At 41.2% G+C, this 19,853-nt stretch overlaps 1 protein-coding gene across 9 annotated transcripts in view; it reads left to right on the top strand.

The window, feature by feature from the left end:
• cep192 (centrosomal protein 192) overlaps nucleotides 1–16,085 on the top strand; it is an 87,881-nt gene extending 71,796 nt beyond the window's left edge. For 7 of the 9 annotated variants that reach the window (XM_042107481.1, XM_042107476.1, XM_042107483.1 and 4 more), the window contains 16 exons: nucleotides 1,260–1,439; nucleotides 1,710–1,970; nucleotides 2,481–2,602; nucleotides 2,730–2,839; nucleotides 3,649–3,805; nucleotides 6,532–6,695; nucleotides 8,829–8,952; nucleotides 9,074–9,179; nucleotides 9,264–9,471; nucleotides 9,720–9,796; nucleotides 11,237–11,332; nucleotides 13,191–13,310; nucleotides 14,674–14,783; nucleotides 14,896–15,025; nucleotides 15,206–15,264; nucleotides 15,589–16,085. In XM_042107481.1, the coding sequence (XP_041963415.1) occupies nucleotides 1,260–1,439; nucleotides 1,710–1,970; nucleotides 2,481–2,602; nucleotides 2,730–2,839; nucleotides 3,649–3,805; nucleotides 6,532–6,695; nucleotides 8,829–8,952; nucleotides 9,074–9,179; nucleotides 9,264–9,471; nucleotides 9,720–9,796; nucleotides 11,237–11,332; nucleotides 13,191–13,310; nucleotides 14,674–14,783; nucleotides 14,896–15,025; nucleotides 15,206–15,264; nucleotides 15,589–15,724 (2,160 nt within the window). In that variant the 3' untranslated portion in view covers nucleotides 15,725–16,085. Of the gene's footprint in view, nucleotides 1–1,259; nucleotides 1,440–1,709; nucleotides 1,971–2,480; nucleotides 2,603–2,729; nucleotides 2,840–3,648; nucleotides 3,806–5,885; nucleotides 6,407–6,531; nucleotides 6,696–8,828; nucleotides 8,953–9,073; nucleotides 9,180–9,263; nucleotides 9,472–9,719; nucleotides 9,797–11,236; nucleotides 11,333–13,190; nucleotides 13,311–14,673; nucleotides 14,784–14,895; nucleotides 15,026–15,205; nucleotides 15,265–15,588 lie in introns of those variants that run through there. The other 2 variants (XM_042107485.1, XM_042107484.1) reach the window with 2 other exon arrangements.
• The last annotated feature ends 3,768 nt before the right edge of the window (nucleotides 16,086–19,853 follow it).

Below are 19,853 nucleotides of genomic sequence, written 5' to 3'. Positions count from 1 at the left end.
TCGACTAAGTTGATGTTGCCTATAGACAACAATTCATGTTCATAGAAACAACAAGGTCAATAAGACATAATATATTTCATACCTGTGTTGCAGCATGTAGCCTAGCTGTCTAGCTAGGTTTACAATGCAATCCAATTTCCGAACATACTAGCAGTTCCCCTGTCAGCTAGCTAAAAAGTTAGTGGTCTATTTAGTGGTGTATGTGCTCTGACTAAATTTGTGTGGCATATAAACCGCAATTCGAGTTGATACAAGTGCCAATGTTCATGTAGAAACATTTTAATCACATACAAATTTTCGTGTTACAGCTCAGGAAGTCTCCGCCATCTTGGTCAGACTTTTTTGTAACTCCCGCCTCCAAACACAAACACGCGGACCTGATTGGTTCTCGAATGGTCCTCATTTAAATAAAGTTAAACTTTAGCCAACTTTGTTTCGCCTGCCTCGGCGATTCACTCTCATTTCGCCCAACTAGGGCAAATTTCGTCTCCATTCAACCTCAATGAGAGTGACGCGAAATTTCGGTGTGTGGAAACCCACCGTGACTGACATGAACCAAGGAGTAAACATTACCGTCTACAGCCGCGAGCGGGTGCTCTAAGCTTGTGGAAGGAGATTAGGAGCTTGATGAACTTGCTTTTGTTTGGTTCTTCGGTTAAGAAAGGCATGTGAATAGTTTCTAAAATAAGGGTAGCACCTTAGTATAACGTCGTTGAAAGTTTGCACGTTATTTTAAAATGTGCATCTTTTTTTCTCTCTCGCTCTCGGAGGTAGCCTCCCGAGCATTTGCTCTGCTGCCCGTTTTGTGCCTCCACATCACCCAAAATGCTTGATTGCATTGCATTCTCCACAATTTTAGCTACGTTTTCATACATCACATCAGCATTCAGTGAATCGTTTGTAAATTGCTTTACAATTACCGATCGGGCCCTCCTCGTTGGCCACCTTCGTTATAGCCCGGCTCGCCTCAGCTTCGCCGCCATTCACTCTTTCGGCTTCATTAACATTCCCGGTAGAATTCTCAATCTTTTTGGCCTCTATGTCCAGTTACATAGTCTCTGTCTGTTCTTGATCTTGGATTTTGTGAAATGAATTTCAAAATAATTTGATGCGACTTCTATGTTTTTTCCCTCTTCATGATGCATTTTTTGACCGATGCGACTTATAGGCCGGAAAATACCGTAAATGTGTTATTCGTACCTGTTTATTACCAGATATCTTTTTAGATGAGTTACCGCTACTCTTCTCTTTTCTCACAGCTTCAGAGCTCATTTGGGCCAGAGGAAAGGCTGAGTCAGCATAGAGAATTAACCATTCGACCCAAGGAAGACATGGCAGTACATCTGCTTTACACTCCCACACGTGTGGCATGCATGCTGGCAAAACTGGAGATCAAGCAGTCTTCAGTCAGGCCCTCTCAACCTGGCATTAAATTCACTGTGAGTGTTTTTTTTTTTGTTTTTTTTTTTCATATTCATAAAGCAGTAGTCAGTGTAATTTTAAAGAGAACTCGTTAATTATTACCATAGTTAAAGTAGCCAAATAGATTCTTTTGGAGTGAACGCCATGGAAAATTGTTGGTTCGCAAATTCTTAATTTAAATTCTGCTGTTTTCACCCGCAGTTATTTATAGATCACCTGCAAAACTTCAAACCAATCAAATGTGTAGTTGGTTAAAAGTTGTTCCTTTTGCCATCCTGTTCCCTCAGATCCCATTGTCAGGGTATGGTGGCACCAGTAATGTTATTCTGGAAGACCTGGAGAAATATTCTGAAGGCTACATGGCCTCACTGACTGGAGTTAAAGTCGGTAGTGTCAGTAAACTGTGTCTGTGTGTGCGCAACACTGGTTCCCGAGCTGCTTATGTCAAAGCTGTGATCTACACTGACCTGCAGAAATCAGAGCTGGCTGAGACCACAGTCTTCAGCCTGGCACCTTCACAATTTGTTCTGAAGGAACGGACAAAAGAGGTAGGTGAACCGTGTTCTCTTTTCCCCTTAACTCCCTCCCCTGATTAGAGCCACATCAAATCTGAAATGTTTCATTCCAACCATTGTCAGCATTCAGGTGCACTTTTTGACTACACCCATGCACTTTACAATATACTGCACTGTCTAGTTTTCAAGCACCACACCTGCCTAAAAACAATGCATGAAATATGCACAACTATTTTCCTGTAGGCCAGGAACATCCTTTGAATAAATCATGCATGGGATTTAGAAACTGGAAACTTTTGATAAACACAGTTTTTATTTTTGGAAAACCGTTGTAGGACATTTTAAGCTATTAGAAACATGTCATGTTTGGCTATTTGCTGAGTTGCAGAATTAAAGGAAACCTAGCAGGTTGTCAATGTTAAATGTTTTCAAATAACCAAGTCTCCAAGTTTAATGTCATCAAATATCGGTAAGGTTATGTTGATGAATCAGCTTGCAGTGCATCTCTCTACTTCTTGGATGACTGTGCACCTTTGTTGATAGGTGATCACTGTGCTTCTGAAGACCTCTCCAAGGGAACAGGCCCTTTGCCAGTCAAGAGCTGCACTTCTTGCCACTGTTTGCCTCTTCTGTGGGGATGAGATCTCACGACAGCAATATAGAAGGTCAGGCAGAGAGCAGTTTCCAAATTGTAGGGGGAACCTGTGAGATGATTCACACCACCAATATCACATCAACCATGTGTATCACACCAGTACTGAAATATTAATTATTTTAAACATATTTATTCAGGTTCAGAACAAGCAAGCCTCTTACTGGTCAGAAGGTACTCTCTGATGATTCATTACTGAAGAATGTCCCCTTTGATGAGACTTTCCTGGGTGAAGATGAAGTCCATGAAGGTACTGGTTACATAAACACAAAAGCAGTTGTACAGACTATCTACCTGTGGGCATTGGAGGATTCTTGTGCTTACTATTGAATCAATTGTATTATGATCAATATGATGTGCTAATATACAGATTGATTTTTAAATGCCTTATTTTAATTCTTCATTTATGGTCTGTTTCTCTTGAAGGTATGGTAGTGTTTATTATGACGCCGCACAAGCGAAGCGGCAGTCATATAGGTTTAGTCAGAGTTTTTTTCATTAATTTTGTGTCAATAATTTCCGGGACACTGAAAGACTGCGCGAAACTTGGTGGGCATGTAGCCCCACAAGGAAGACATGGAACCGTTTTGATCTGTCTGATGCCTGAGTATTTTTAAGTAGACTGGTGCAGACTCATTCATTACTCTTCAGGCTAGCTATAGTTAGACTTGAAATTTTAAAGTTTTAAATCAATGGCGTCACTGTATACATTCTGGACTATCTTCTGTAATCTCTCAGTGTATGTTGATCATATCACTGATCATACGCAAGCAGTGTTTTGCAGTAGCCAAGGCGAAAGATACCACCTTAGCCGTTGTACAGGCTACAGTTGAGATAAGTAGGGCTTCATTTGATGAAAGGATTGTATTGGAGGATTTGCTTGGATGACTATGCTCTCTGTCTTGTAGAAGGTAACATTCCTTTATCCATATGGAAATATCAGAGATATTGGCAGAGATGCAGGCAGAGATCCATGCATACAAATTATTTTACTACCCCACTTTGATTTCTAGAGATTACATGACATGTATTGACTCAATGTGTATGTTTTTGTGGCAGTGTTTGACCTGCCCCAGAGGCCCAGTGATGCACAGATCTTCTTCAACAACATGAATAAGGTCTTGCTTTCCTTGTTGGGAACCACAGATACTGCAGGCTTGGATGACCATCTGGAATTTCTGCATACATCACAACGTAATGGATCAGAGTTGGATGGGTACACCAGTTTCTTTATTTATTGTTTCGGCTTCCAGATTCAGGCATTTACGTTGTAGACATTCTTTTTCAGTCAAAATCTAAACATACAATTCATCACACTGTAACGTAAATACAGTCACACTGCATTCCTAGAATATTACAATTGAGGGTTTTCTTTGGCCAGAATAGCATCTCATTCAAACATATACTGTGCAAATAGATGATACACTGCCAACAGAGACCTCAATATCTATTGTGAGTTAACAGCATCGCACCAGCCAACCACTATCAAAAGCACATTTGGGTTAAATCTCTTACTAGTCCCAAACAAAATCCTCATTTGAATCAGATCGGAAGCAACTTTATTCTTTGCTGTTTGGACCAAAACATGCTTTTATTTTTGGACGCTTACAGTATATGAACACTACATTAATTAAAAATAATAGTGCACTAAATGATCACACATTCGGTTATTCCCACACAGGTTTTCATGTTCCTCCTTGCTACCCCACATTTCATTTTAGACACATGAAAATGACCCAAATGATCACACATTAATAAAATATTGTAGTAGCAGATAAAATGCTGATTGATGCCTCTTAGGTACAAAGAATTATTTTATAATACCCTCGATAATACTAATGGTCAACTCATAGTATGAGAACATGTTTGTCTTCTATCCTACTAAGTTTGGTCTAGCATAGATATTAAATGCCCAAACAAGGCTTCTAAGATGATTTATTTTCTTGGTATCACACTTTCAAAAATGCCTCAAGGGCAAAAAAAAAAATGTAAAACATTTACAGTTGTTAGTTTTGGGACCTAAACATTTAAACATTATATAGACAAACTCCAAGCAAAATCTGAGATTGTGTGGCAACCATTTTCCTGGATTCTGACTGATTTGATATGGAATGACCCATGCATTAACCATTGTGAACATAGTGGTAATGGGAAGTATTACTACACTTACTACTTCAAGTTCAGAATTCAAACGACCTAAACATCAATGTGCATTTTTTGATGAAAATGGTTTGTAGTCAGATTGTCATGACCTCCTGACTGCTCTCAGTTTTGTTGCTGGGTTGGTGATGATGGAAACATTACTGGCACTTTGGAGTCAGTGTTTGTTTTTTTTTAGTTGAAACCTTCCGTGAAAAATATTCCCTCAGCCCTGATAAAAAGTCATTCCTCTGTCAGTCCCATGATCACCAAAATGATCAATCAGTCCCTCCGGTCCGGCCATGTCCCTACGTCTCTTAAACTGCTGTCATCAAGCCACTACTCAAAATGCCCCGCCTTGACCCCGAAGCACCTGCCAACTACCGCCCCATCCCTAACCTCCCTTTCCTGTGAAAGGTGTTGGAAAAGGTTGTTTCTGCCCAACTCCACAACCACCTCATAACTAACAGTCTTCATGAGAAGTTCGAGTTCAGAAACTGCCCTGGTCAGCGTCACCAATGACCTGCTGATGACTGCTGATGCTGGCTTTCAATCACTTCTCATCCTTCTCGACCTCACCGCAGCATTTGACACTGTACCTGGTTCACATCATATCTCACAGACAGAACAGAGTATGTATCCCTGGGTGGTGCTAAATCGGACACACACTTTGTCACCTGTGGTGTCCCTCAAGGATCAGTCCTTGGCTCCACCCTCTTCACACTGTACATGCTCCCTGTTGGTCGTGTCATCAGCCAGCATGGAATAGCTTTCCACTGCTACGATGATGACACCCAACTTTACATCAAAACAAACCCAACCCCCATCTGCAGCCCTTTCCACACTTTCCACCTGCCTGAAGGAGAAGGTATGGATGACGGCTAACTTCCTGCAACTTAACAGCTCAAAAACGGAAGCCATTCTTGTTGGCACTCTACACCAGACCCGGCCATCCACGATCAACAGCATCACCTTCTCCGGCCACGACATCAACCTCTCATCCTCAGTCACAAACCTCGGTGTCAGAATGGACCCTCACCTGACTTTTGAGGCCCACATTAAACATCTTTGCAAAACCTCCTACTTCCACCTCAGGAACATTGCATACTCACTCTCCCCAATTCCGAAAAACTTGTCCACGCCTTTGTCTCCTCCAGGCTGGACTACTGCAACGCACTTCTCATCGGGATCCCAACCAAGAACATCCAGCAGCTGCAGTACATTCAGAACTGTTCTACCAGGATCCTGATGGAGGTACGGAAGTACCAGCACATCACACCCATCCTCAAATCCCTCCACTGGCCTCCTGTCCAGTACAGGATTGAATTCAAAGGTTCATGGCACTGCCCCCCTATACCTCAAACAACTAATCACCCCCCTTTCCTCCTCACGCCTTCTCCACTCTGGACAGGCCAACCTCCTCCAGCCTCTGGGGGCAAGGCTTCAAACTATGGACGACCGCACCTTCTGTTCAGCTGCACCCAGTCTGTGGAATGCTCTCCCTGTCCATCTAAGGTCCCCACAGACTGTGGACTCTTTTTTAAAAAAAAAAAAAAAAAAAAAAAAAGGCCTTAAACCCCACCTTTTTCTCTCTCTGTTTTCCTTTTATGCTAGATTTAAAGTGTTTTATGTGCATTGTAGCACTTTGAGGTCATGGAATTGATGTAAAGTGCGTTATAAATAAAATGTAGTATTATTATTATTATTATAACATTTTGGCAATGTTGGACTACTGAAAGTGCCTGACAGGCCCTGGATTTAAAAGATTTACACCACTTTGGTTTTTCTTATCTCCATCTACAGTGGTTTTGGACCCTCAGATCAAGCCAGCCATGTGTCGCTGGATGTCCTCCCTGTGAAGGGCCCTCCCCTTGTAGCTAAGGAGGCCTTTCAAAACCCCACAGATGAATATTGTGGTTCCTGGAGAATTAAACCTGAGCAGGTGGTTTTGAGAGCCCCTACAATTGGTTAGTGGTTTTATTTTTGTCATTTTAGTGGGTGGTGTAAAATATAAAAAATATTGCAGTCCACTAAGTGTCCATTAGGCTGCTATTGCTAGCAATGCATGTTGATATGAAAACTATTGCCAGAGTAGGCTTTATGACATTATGATGGCCTAAATTCACTAATCACGGCTGTTGCTGGAATGGAGGCATTTAATATGCACATACATGTAATATGCACATACATTTAATTCACACACACACCCCTTTCTAGCCATCCATCTGTTGAAGATGGGGGGATAGATGGATGCATGGATGAAGGGATAGTGAAGAGTAGAGATGTATGTGAGTTTTGTCAGTGTTACAATTTGCATGTCTCATTACTGCTTCATAATGTTCTAGGTCAGACATGTCAAAGTCAAGGCCCGCGGGCTGGATCCTGCCCGCGAATGAATTATCTACGGCCCCCGGGATGATATTTGATTAGTATTAGAACCAGCCCGCAGGCCACAGCCGCCAGGTGCTGTTTTGCGCATCAATACTCCATTCCCCGCAATGCAACGGTAGCCCACGAACTCACTGCGGTGCCGCAAGTGGGCCTCGGCTTCATAATTCATCAGTATTCAGTCAGGGCAGATGTCAACTTTCAGCTACCCCCCTCCTCAGTGTTGTGCCTGAACGCGTTCATTGAACGAAAGTCACTCGTTCATATGTATTTTGAGCGAACGTGAACTGAACGTACTGTATTAGGCTACTACTGCCTGATGAACGTCACTGTGAACTCGGTGTCTGAACGGCACGCTCTTTCAGTTTAACTTAGTTGAATAGGGTGCCAGATTTCGACAGAGCCTTCCACGCGAAAACCTGGCTAAAACACACCGTAAAAAGGCCTTAATATATGGCAGCATGCAGGTCACCATTTGTCAAACTATGGGCCGCGGTCCGCAATGTGGACAATGGTCTGCAGAGTGAAATTATTTCCGGGCCATTGTCTGATAATTTGCTGCGCAATTGGTCAAGGAGCCTCGGACAGAAAAAGAAAACAAACATTTCTGCATTTAGTAGGACATGCTTGTTAATTTGGTGTCATCAAACATAGAGGCATAGAATTAAGTCGTGGTATGAGCGTTTATTCAATACATGCGTGTGCACGTTGGTAGCAAAGCTAAGCTTAAACCTATTGGAAGGCTAATTATGAAACAACATTTAATAGAACGACGTGGATTTATGCAACTTCCATAAAAAACAGAGCACAGACTATATAAAACACTGTTTGGCATTAAGTATTAAAGTCAGGCAAAAACTTTAATTAGTCTTAGTTAAAGATAGTTAAAGATCTCCAGATCAGTAATTTACGCATGATCTGACCCGCCATTTACCATTCACACAAGCTGGTATTGTGTCTCCTGAATCCTTACATTCAGGCATTCAAATGAAATGTAATTAAATAACATATAAATATTCTATCAGTGTAGGATGCTTGCATGAGGGAAACATCCCAAAACAACGGCATATAACTGTAGTTGTTTTGAGAAGTATTTCTCATGCAAGCATCATGCAACAATGCAAAAACAATGAAACTATTGTAGGCCTAATTATATTTTACATTAGTAAAGCAGTACTCTGATGTGCATGTTTTCACAAACTTTTGTGAACAATCTTAGCACTTTAAACATTGACTGTTTTGAAGTGCATGTATAGCAATATAGTATAAAAATAATAATAATTGTGATATCATTATGATAATTTAATGGGGGGTGGGAGGAGGGGGTGGGTTCATGTAGGTGGGCCCTATGTAGGTGGGCCCTATGACCCCACAGTATGCCTTGACTGGGCCTCAGGTCAAAGAAGTTTGAGAAAGGCTCATGTAGACGACAAAGCAGCAAGGTGGCATCATATGATCATTTAAACAAGTTTTATGACAAGGTCGGTGAGGATGGGAAAAATCGTACATTTGTGCAAACTTTGCCCGCACTTCAGTCACAGTCATTATTCATTTAATCATTAAATAAAATACAGTACACGTCTTGGTTCAATAGGTTACATGCAGTCATTTTAATATGTTTTAATAAACATTGAACCAGTCCGGCCCTCGGCTTGTAGCAAATTTGTTTTTTTGGCCCTCTAATGTATTTGACTTTGACATCCCTGTTCTAGGTGGTGTAGCTGACATTTGCCAAGTCCAAATTGTGAATAACTCCGGATGTGAGCTGAGTTTTGAGTTGTCTTGGCCAGCACATTGTTTGACCATCACCCCTCAAAATGGAGTCATCGAACCAGAGTATGTACCTGCCTAATTAGTAGTGGTATAGTATATGGAATCGATCACACCTCACCAATACCTGATTAGTTTCAATCTGCCCATCTTTTTTTTGTTGTTGTGTTGCTTGACTTTTATAAAGGAGCCATATGCAGATTCACATAAGCCCCAACCCATCCTTGATCTCAAAGCCACTGCAGCTGCCCTGGAATGGGCATGTTTATGTCTTGTGTGACGGTCAGCAAAAGGTTGGTTCTAATCCTGACTTTAATTACTGTTGTCCCCATTTAATTTGAACTATTACTAACAAACCTATGACTAATGTCTCCAAGTTTGTGAAGGTGCAAATCCAACAGAACATGACCAAGGATGTGATGATGTCTGGTGTATCGGACAAGTCGGTCTTGCCCCTAGTGCCACAGGCAGAAATTCCAGCTTTGCCCACAGCCAAAATCCAGCCAAGGGGCGACATAATTTCTCAAATTGAGATTATAAACCGCATTTTGGTCTTTCCCATCACACCTTGTGGGGAAAGCACAGGTAGCGTAGTCCTGTGATTACACCACATAGTTAAAGTTCAGCATTTATTCTTAATGTTTTAAGTTGTATGTGTTTTATGAACAGAATAATTTACTTCCTTGTGTATTAACATCATGCAAATGTACTGGATTTTTAAAAGCAGATAATACCGGCATATAATCTCTGGGTGAAACATTTCTCTTCAAATAGTTCTTTATGCTTCTCTATTTCTCATGTTCAATCTCTCTCTCACTCATGGGCTTGCTCAGAATGTTCTCTTAAGGTGGAGAACAAAGGAAAAGAAGTGAGATGGTATCTATCATCTCTTGCCCCACCATATGTCAAGGTAAAGTGTTTAAAAAATTGCTATCATGAGAAGGATCATTATTATATACAGGTTTTTCATGACCTATAGCAGACTGTAGAGTAAATCTATAATGTCATCACCCGTTTCCCATATTCATAAGTCTCGTCATGTTGCATGCTTCTTGTTTCTATGAAACAAGTAAATTATTTGTTAAGCAAATACATTATGCAAATCTATTATGTCAACTAATCCTGATGCAATTTGAGTACTGATGCACTGCAAGTCCAAGAGCGGTCACTGAAATGTGCCTGACTTGGAATCAGCTACGCCCCGCAGCCTCTCAAGATTTTGTATTGGATCCAATGCTTTCCTAATGCCTTATAAGAATATGCAACATCACACATTTTAATGTTTACTAGGTGAATATCATTAGAAAGTCTGACAAACACAATAGGTCCTCTCTCTCATTTTTCTGTTTTAGCAAAGTCCTAGGGCGGAGTACATGGCCATGAATCCAAATAATTAGACCGGCTCACTGATTGTGTAGTAGGCTACCTGAACATGTCAATAGATTTTATTTTGGCATTTCTAGTAGGGCTGTGTATTGGCAAGAATCTGACAATACATATACATGGGTTATGATTCGTTATATATTTCAATACTGTGCGGAAAGCGATATATTGCGCTATATGCGATATAATGCTATATATTTTTTTTATTTTAGAAAAACGGGTATCACTTTACTTGACCGTATCGACATAAGAGTGACATGACACTGTCATGAACACATGACACTGTCATGACACATGAACCCTAATCCTATAACCCCAACCCTAACCCTAACTCTAAACCTAACCCCAATCTTAACCCTTACTTGTTATGACAAAAACCAAATGTCACTTAATAACAGAAGCGTTATGTCAAACGTTTGACTTGTTTAGGACGCATTCATGACCGTGTCATGTCACTCTTATGTTGACACCGTCAAGTAAAGTGTAACCGAAAAACGTACATTTTATGCGTATGATGGTATCTTCTTTATAATGTAAGTAAAAAAAGAAGTTTGCTTTAGACAAACAATTTAGGCAGAACTGTACTGTACAGTGTGCTATGTCAATAACAAAATAAAGTGCAGTATGTAAACTCGCTCTCTCGCTCTATATTTAAAAATCAATACTGTATTGCCAAATAAAATATGGCAATGTTCGATTTTATCTATTTTCTTACACCGCTAATTTTTAGAGGAAATTATGTACATGTTAATGCATGAAAACTATATGTTGTATATTAAACTTCTGATTACTGAATTCTACATATTGGTCACTGAGGAACACTAGCCATGTAAAGTGTGTGTTTTTTTGTTGTTGTTTTTTTCGTAACAATCTAGTGCCTGGAGTACAATATCTAATGGGAAGACTAAAAAGGTACAGTAACATCTGTAAATACTGATCACTATTGTTTGTGTCTCATGTGCTGTAGGGTGTTGACGGCACCGGAGATGTTTACCGTGCCACTTACACAGCATTTCGATGCCCTAAAGTCTCTGGCATACTGGGGACACAGGGAAACATACAGGTGACTACAAGATAGTGGTGTTTTGTGTTAATATTCATAGAATGAGAATAATTAACATATTTGATATGTTTGGCCTTGTAGCAAAGCACTCAATGATAGCAGTGCTAAAAACTACTAACAACTAAAATGGGAATATAAATATAGAATAACTTTTCACTTCATTATGGAATAACACTCACATTTTCTAGGAAGCTGACACAGTTTGTAATACATTCATTCAATCAAACTGAGTGATGACTGTACAGGTAACGTACAGTAATGTCGTGCAACATGGCGTTCAAAGCTGTCAAAAACACTCAGATGGTATTTTGCAAGACCATTTACAACCCTATAATCAGGCTGAGGAATAAAATGACCCTTTTTAGCAGATATCTAGAGCCCCTCATGTTTATCTGGCATCCACATGAATAATTAAGTGAGTGTTAGGCTGAATGTCTGTCTGGCAGCCAAGGACCATTTACAATAGCCTCTAGCAACTACTATTGAAATCTACCATTCAGTGGTAGTGTGACGTGTGGAGGGGGGCAGTGATCAGAGGGGTGGTTTGCGTCACAATCTGTATTTGTATCACAAATGCAATTTTTTGTTCAGATTTGCCAGTTTTTTTAGTGGTCAATTAAAAGTCTGACATTTGCATATCAAGGAGGGGAAAACGGTTTTCCATTCTGTCCTCTCTAAGCTGTCATAGAATTATTTTTCTTTTTTAAAAAAACCTAATAGGTATGTATAGTATAAGTTTATATATACTCTTTTGATCCCGTGAGGGAAATTTGGTCTCTGCATTTATCCCAATCCGTGAATTAGTGAACACACAGCACACAGTGAACACACGGTGAGGTGAAGCACACACTAATCCTGGCGCAGTGAGCTGCCTTCAACAACAGTGACACTCGGGGAGCAGTGAGGGGTTAGGTGCCTTGCTAAAGGGCACTTCAGCTGTGCCTACTGGTCGGGGTTCGAACGGGTAACACTCCGGTTACAAGTCCGAAGCACTAACCAGTAGGCCACGGCTGCCCCGAAGGTGTATACAAACAAATGCAGTTATGTACATAAAAGCCATACAGGTTTTAGAAAGAGCAAGCTTAAAAACCAATGATGTATATACAAATATATAATTATGTGCATAAAAACCTTTTTCAATTTCAGGAAAATGAGACTAAATATCACCATGCATGGAAGAAGAGGTTAGGTCTACCTAGTGGTTAAGTCTGACGTCACGGGTCCAACAACTTTTTCTCAAAAAAACCTTTACTAGCGCAGCCAGTCGTTTTTCTCAACTTGTAAACTTTGTCACCATTATCTCCGTTTTAGTGAGAGTAAAACAAAATCACTTGACTTTGACAGAGTAATTAGTATAGCTGTGCAGCGAGATGATACAATCAAGGGTAACGTCCAGGCTTCCGCAAAAAATAAGATTTTCTTAAGTTGAGGTAACTAGTGAGTAGTACCATTTAACGGCTACTGTGAATAGCAGAATTTTTTTTTTATTTTACTGTCTATGGAGAAAAACAAGTGGCTCTGAAAGCCATTGGACCTGGAAAAAGATGTATTATCCCATTATTGCATCATCACTTTAGCATTGAAGGGGACACAACTACAACTGAACCTTTAAAAAAAAAATGGCTGACGCATCACTACATTCAATTACTGTATATATAAACAGCTTTATGTGCTTGAAGTTACTATAACTCAGAAATATAACATATTTATAGATAGACATCCATTTTGGTTGGATATTACACAATCACTATTACTCTAATGCGTTGTTATTGCGTAGTGCATTGTTACAGACCCTTTTTTTGTAGTAAAAGGCAGTGTATGTCAATTGTTCTGAAATGTTTGCTACTGGCTCTTTCAGGTGCCCTTCACCTTTCTTCCACGGGATGAAGGAGATTATGCCCAGTTCTGGGATCTTGAGTGCCACCCAGTGGGTGAGCAAAAGCAAAAGAGCCGTTTGCGTTTCCAGCTCTGTGGCACGGTGAGGTTCTGGCATCAACCCCAAAAAAGACATTGAAGCATAATTGAACTAGTAAAAATTACTGTCTATTCAGCACACCACACACATATAGATTTAGTCATCAGATGGGCTGATTGTGCTGCTTTCAGTCAAATGCACCACACTGGCTCACAAAGTTCTGGTATGAAAGGGGTATGGTTCAGAAAAGGAGTAGATTTAGTAGGATTGTCTATAGATCTAATTTCCATTGGTTTGAAAAGGACAATGTTCACATCCAACAGCAAAACTTTTTTTTGTAAATCTATTTCATTCTCAATCCACAGCCTTGACATCTAATGTGAACTCTTGTGAGACCAGAATAAACAGTTATTTTCTGCTTACACATTAAATACTTATACAACCTAAACCTATTTATGAGCTAGACTACTTTATTTTGTTACTTTCCCCCCTTCTATTCTTGTCTGTCGCTTCTAGCAGTAGGCTTACAGGTAGGAAGTGGTGTTTCATTATTGCTGTGCATAGCTTACAAACCAAGGTATATGGTATAGGGGCCTCAAAAGGGCTTTACTCATCATTGCACTATCCTAGATGTAATTATAAATATCCAGGCGGTTCTCAAGGAATGACTGTTGCTGTGGACTCTTGTAATCAGATGTTCATGGGCATCTCCTGCTTAACTTGATTCAAGTACAAGCAAGAAGCTATACTACAGTAGCCTAGAAATCTAGACGCGCCCCTAGCGGCAGCAAATTACATTTGCTGCCAGGGCTAGTCTAGCAACTCTCCGTTGGCTTGTGAGCTCCAGAAATCGAAACTTAATCAGGACATTGAAATCGTGTATAGAGTCGTTTGGTGGGCTTAACATAATGATTGATGGCAGAGTTGCAATGGTTTGGCTTGAATTCCCTGCTACTTGACAACAAATATTCTATTGCGTCCTATTGCGTGCAGAGGGCATTTGAAAGACAACTGATTATCCCGCCCCTCGGACTGAGCACTGCGAACGGTGAGTGCCCAGACCCTTCATTTAATGTGGGTCTGGCTCGCCAGGCTAATACTACAGGGCGAGATAAAAATAAAAAAAAGGCTGTGCAGTACCACCCAAAGCGATACTACTGGAGGTCACCCTAGGCAGGAAGGGTATGTTGTTATTACTCCAAAGTAGGTGACCGTAGCAATAAACTACTCCACCTTAACAGGAAAAATCCTAGAGCAGAACTGGGCTTAAAAAGTGGGTGAGGGCTCACTATCTTGGCGCTGGTGAGGAAGAGAGAAAAAAGGTGTACAGATTGGAAGGAAAAAGCAGCAGAGAATCACCAATGGTTATGCGAAGTACGTGTTGCAATTTTTGTGTTAAGTTTCTTGGATTCTTTCATTTTTATAGGGTGTGAAAAGTAGAGCAAGCACTGGTTTAAATGAGGGTGATCCATCGGTGGCACAACTGGAGACCTCCACCAAGCCAAAGATGAGACCTGACTCTAAAGCCAAGACTGAGTAGGAACTTTGATATCACAAATCCATTTTTAACTGAGTTTATTAAGTCATCTTGGCACAGGTGTTGTAAACTTGTGGAAGTTCTTACAGGAGACCTGTGCAAATGTTTCAGGTCAGAGGAGGCACCCAAGAGAGGAGGAGTATATGCTCCCCAGGACATCTACACTTTCCCAGTCACACGATTGGGCCTGGCTCATACACTGAAGGTCAACTTTCGCAACAACTCCTTTGACACCCATGAGGTGAGTTCACAATCAGACTCAACATTGTGTGCAACGATGTAGGAGAATGAGGTGATGCATGCACAAATGCACATTTTGTCAAATGGAAAAAAACACTTCACTCAAGCTCAGCTTCCTCATTTCTTACCTGAAGTCATTTAGTGAAAGGTGTGATTTAATTAATTTTTTATTGACTTACAGCTTACATTCTGCAGTCCCAGAGCACCATTCCACATCAAGCATTCCAAGTATTCTTTAAGGTGAGTTGTTTCTCCAAAAAGGAGAAAAATCCAACATTCAAGTGAAGCAAATTTATTTTGTGCATATGCTTTCCCTGTCATTTCTGATGCAGTAATTGAATGCATTAGATCATTTGAAGGTTTTGTGTGAATTCGATATTCCTCTCATTTTAGTATTCATGTAAATATGCCTGTTTAATTCTGAAATGTGTGGTACTGTATATACGATGTATGCATATGCACAAACTTGGATATAGGTAATATGAACTGATTTTACAAGTCAACATGTGGATATGTGTTCATGACTCACTTGACTTCTACTGATGTTTTCCTCTTTTCCATCAGATCACAGCATTACATCAACCTTCCAGTCCAATTCAAACCCACCTCTGAAGGATCCCATGTTGGCTTCCTTGTTGTTCAAGTGGGCACATCTGGTGCAAAACTTAGCATTCAACTTGTGGGTGAAGCAATTACTTGATTTATTTTGCAAGGATTATATCCTTGAATAATGTTATTTAGGAGACCGCTATAATCTAGAACACTAATTTGGAGTAATAGCAATAACCGGTCACCGCATATTGTCCCGTACAGTTCAGTGACATTAGTTGTTCCAAATGTTTCTGGTTAATGAGATCATGAGGGGTCATACGAATGTGGATTTTGTGCATTTTATTGAACATTTGAGAATATATATAGTGAAATGGCATGAAAGAGATTTTGGTCTTTTAATTTTGTTGCTTTATTTGGAACTGTGCTACTGTTTTTTTTTTTTGCATTATTGGTTTCCATCTATTTATTGTAAATCTGTATTCCCAATAAAGTGATTTTTGTTTTTTCTAGCTTTATGGTCCTAGTTGTGGGTTATTTACTTTTTGCTACACTGACATTTTAGGGTTAGGGTTACAGAGGAACCCTACACAGGGTTAGGTCTGACAGAGGAATTGAAGTGTGCTAAGGCTAGATTGGAAATTACTCCTCCTCAGTCCAAGGACCCAGTGGTGAGGAAAGTTGCTCCACCACAGTTAATGCAGGGAGGAAGTGGAACCCAGAACAGGCAGTTAAGCAAGCTCAATCAGCATTAAGGCATAGGGATATAATGGGCCATGTGCAGCACGGGGTCTAGGGGTGGGCGTAAGTAAACCCTTGTGGAGTATGGCCAAAGATTGTTAAGGCGGAGCAAGATACTTCGTCGTAGTTCATGTCTATGGGCGCGAAATGGGGATCGAATCCTGTCTGCATAAAGAGGCGTGTCGATGACGTATTGACGAGCATAAGTTGCAACCAGCCAACAGCAGCGGCAGAAATAACCGGCGCACACCTGATATAAGGTTGATTTTCTCCAGACTGGATTGCTCAAAAATGCTAAAAATGTACCTGAAATGTTCAGAAGGGTTTGAGGATCATGAAAATGTGCCCGAAATTCACATTCCTAACTCTATAGAACCAAGACTTTAGCATATGTGGTGAAATTCTGAGCTATGCCCATAGACTTCAATGGAGCAGTCGCTGCCTCTGCTCTGCATAAAGGGGGATTTTGACCCCCCCCTCGTGCGATCCGGGTTCCCGGAAGTGGCTCCTGATGAAACATCTTGCTCCGCCTTAACAATCTTTGGTATGGCTTCTATCAAAGATTGTTAAGGCGGAGCAAGATGTTTCATCAGGAGCCACTTCCGGGAACCCGGATCGCACGAGGGGGGGGGTCAAAATCCCCCTTTATGCAGAGCAGAGGCAGCGACTGCTCCATTGAAGTCTATGGGCATAGCTCAGAATTTCACCACATATGCTAAGGTCTTGGTTCTATAGAGTTAGGAATGTGAATTTCGGGCACGTTTTCATGATCCTCAAACCCTTCTGAACATTTCAGGTACATTTGTAGCATTTTTGAGCATTCCAGTCTGGAGAAAATCAACCTTATATCAGGTGTGCGCCGGTTATTTATGCAGCTGCTGTTGGCCGGTTGCAACGTACGCTCGTCAATACGTCATCGACACGCCTCTTTATGCAGACAGGATTCGATCCCCATTTCGCGCCCATAGACATGAACTACGACGAAGTATCTTGCTCCGCCTTAACAATCTTTGCTTCTATATACCTGACGCACCCGACCGGTAGCGCGACAATATGACGTCAGAATGACGTAGATCTCTCTGGCGCGCCAGGGTTTTGGCCGTGTAGCGCGAGGTAGCGCACCACTCATTTTCTTTCAGACGAGCGCGACAAGGCGGAAACAGGAAGATGGACTAGTTCGAGGGCAAGCGAGTTGCAGTGTTTTGTTACAGTCGTGAATTTTTAATAGTTTGCTGGATAAGTTAACAAAGTTACCAGTGAGAGTTGCAACACATGGAATTAAGAGGAAAGAATAGAAACGATTTCTTTTCAAACAGGATATCTATTAAGGGCTGAACAAAAGCTCTTTCCACTTCAGGAAATTACACAAACTCAGCCAGCTGCTAGCTAGCTAGCCAGCTAACTAAATTGTTTAAATTATTAAAATTTCCCTCGGGATGACTAAAGTACCTATCTATATATCCATCTATCTATCTATCTACCTGTGCACACACCTTGGAAACTACATGATAATGATGATGGTAGTTGTGAATCGTAGCAACCAAAGTCTGAAGTACCATCACAGAGGCTAGCTACTGGTGTTTCTTACTGCAGCTTCTTCTGCTGTGTAAGTAGTTAATGTTAGTCTTTTCACAACAGCGACACCTCTGTTCAGGAGAATATTGCAACTAGTGTTGCGACCACCACGCGCGAGTATAAATGGTTACGGCGCTTCTATGACGTCACATTGTCGCGCTACTGGTCGGGTGCGTCGAGTATGTGGGACGTTATTGATGTAAGATGTACTAAGGCAGTGGGGTAAACTGGGAAGGGGTGGAAAAAAGACTGATTAAATGGAAACATCTATGGGGCATGGAAGCTGGTAGGATCAGATTTATGTTAGGTGCTACATATGATGTGCTCCCATCTCCCAAGAATTTAAGTCAATGGTTTGGGAGGATGATAAATGCATACTTTGCTCGTGTGTGGGCAGCCTCCACCATATCCCATCAGGGTGCAAGGTAAGTCTCACCCAGGGGCGGTATACGTGGCGTCATAACCAGGTATAGAAATGTGTGGCAGCGGCAATTGAGGATAAAAGGAGAGAAGTCAATTCATTAGCAACTAGAAAAGGGGTTAGGCAAATTAACTTTGTACGTCGGGGATGAACCTCGTTCTGCAAAGGCCAGGTGTAAAACCGGCCAGTTGGAAAATGGAGCGGGCTGGGAAATGAAGGTTGATCTTGGCCAACAGATGGCGGTACCTCCACATATAGTGAGTACTAAACTAAGACCTGACTTAATTCTATGGACGGATTCAGAGAAGAGAGTTTACTTAATTGAACTCACTGTTCCTTGGGAAGACCGAGTGGAAGAGGCCAATGAGCTGAAAAGAGCAAAATACACTGAAATAGCAGAGGAGGCAGCCAAGCAAGGTTGGAGTGCACGATTAAGGCCTATTGAAATCGGTGCGCGAGGGTTTGTGGCTAGATCTGCTATTAGCTTGCTGTCTGAATTGGGCATTTGTGGTCGAAGTCTAAGGCAGGTGGTTAGTAACATGTCCTTGGCAGCAGAACGAGCAAGCGAATGGTTGTGGGTAAGCTAAAGGTAAGCTAACTGGCTCATTTGTTTTGTGTTTGTGATGGACTGAGTCTACGTTGATGGTGGTTGGCTAGGGTTTTTATGGTTATGGTTCAGTCCGCATCAACGGGACGGCTCAACCTAGCCAACCTAGACCATGCCTAGGTTGGTTAAGGGTATTTGGATGTTTATTGTGGTAATACGGTGGCAACATGGGGCGTAAGCTAACTGGCTAATTTGTTTTGTGTTTGTGATGGGCTGTGCCAGAGAATGTCTAATAAGGGGAGAACTGCACTCTCGGAAAACTTTCGGTTTCTGAACAGGTTGCAGTTCCTTCTGTGGTTCCACATGAGGGCGCTCATCCACGAGTGCAGAATGAATGGAGGTTTATGGAGCTGTACCCCTCAAAATCCACTTTTCTAGGGATATAATTTTTTTTTCAAGTAATTTGAATATTGTATTCGAAAGGGGAGGCAAAGAAAATACACTTGGTTGAGTATTATATTTTAAGTCACTTAATTGTTCTAAAAAGCCTTTCAAACGTGTCTGATGTCATTCATTAGCATAATGCTAGCGTGTTATGGGCAACAACGGCCCAACCTGTAAGAAATCAAAAGGACATAAGTACTCGTTCATTCAACTTTTGACCTATAACCCATGTTGAAGTTATACAAACTACAATCAAATCTGAGATTTGTCAACGACAATCGGGTGAAAGAGACAAATTTAGCCGTCTAGCTACATTGACTCCCATTCATTTTGCACCCATGGCGATCGCCCCCAGTGGAACTCTGGTGGAACTGCAACCAAAATTTGGTATATGGGACTTAATACGGAGTGGCCAGGCTCTCCATAGACGGGCTCTGGCTGTGCCTAGGTTGATGGTGGTTGGCTAGGGTTTTTATGGTTATGGTTCAGTCTGCATCAACAGGACGGACCAACCTAGACCTAGCCAACCTAGACCATGCCTAGGTTGGTTAA

This window comes from Alosa sapidissima, chromosome 10 (assembly GCF_018492685.1).
Source record: "Alosa sapidissima isolate fAloSap1 chromosome 10, fAloSap1.pri, whole genome shotgun sequence".
Classification (NCBI taxonomy): Eukaryota; Metazoa; Chordata; class Actinopteri; order Clupeiformes; family Clupeidae; genus Alosa; species Alosa sapidissima.
This window is presented reverse-complemented; position numbering and strand designations above follow the sequence as displayed.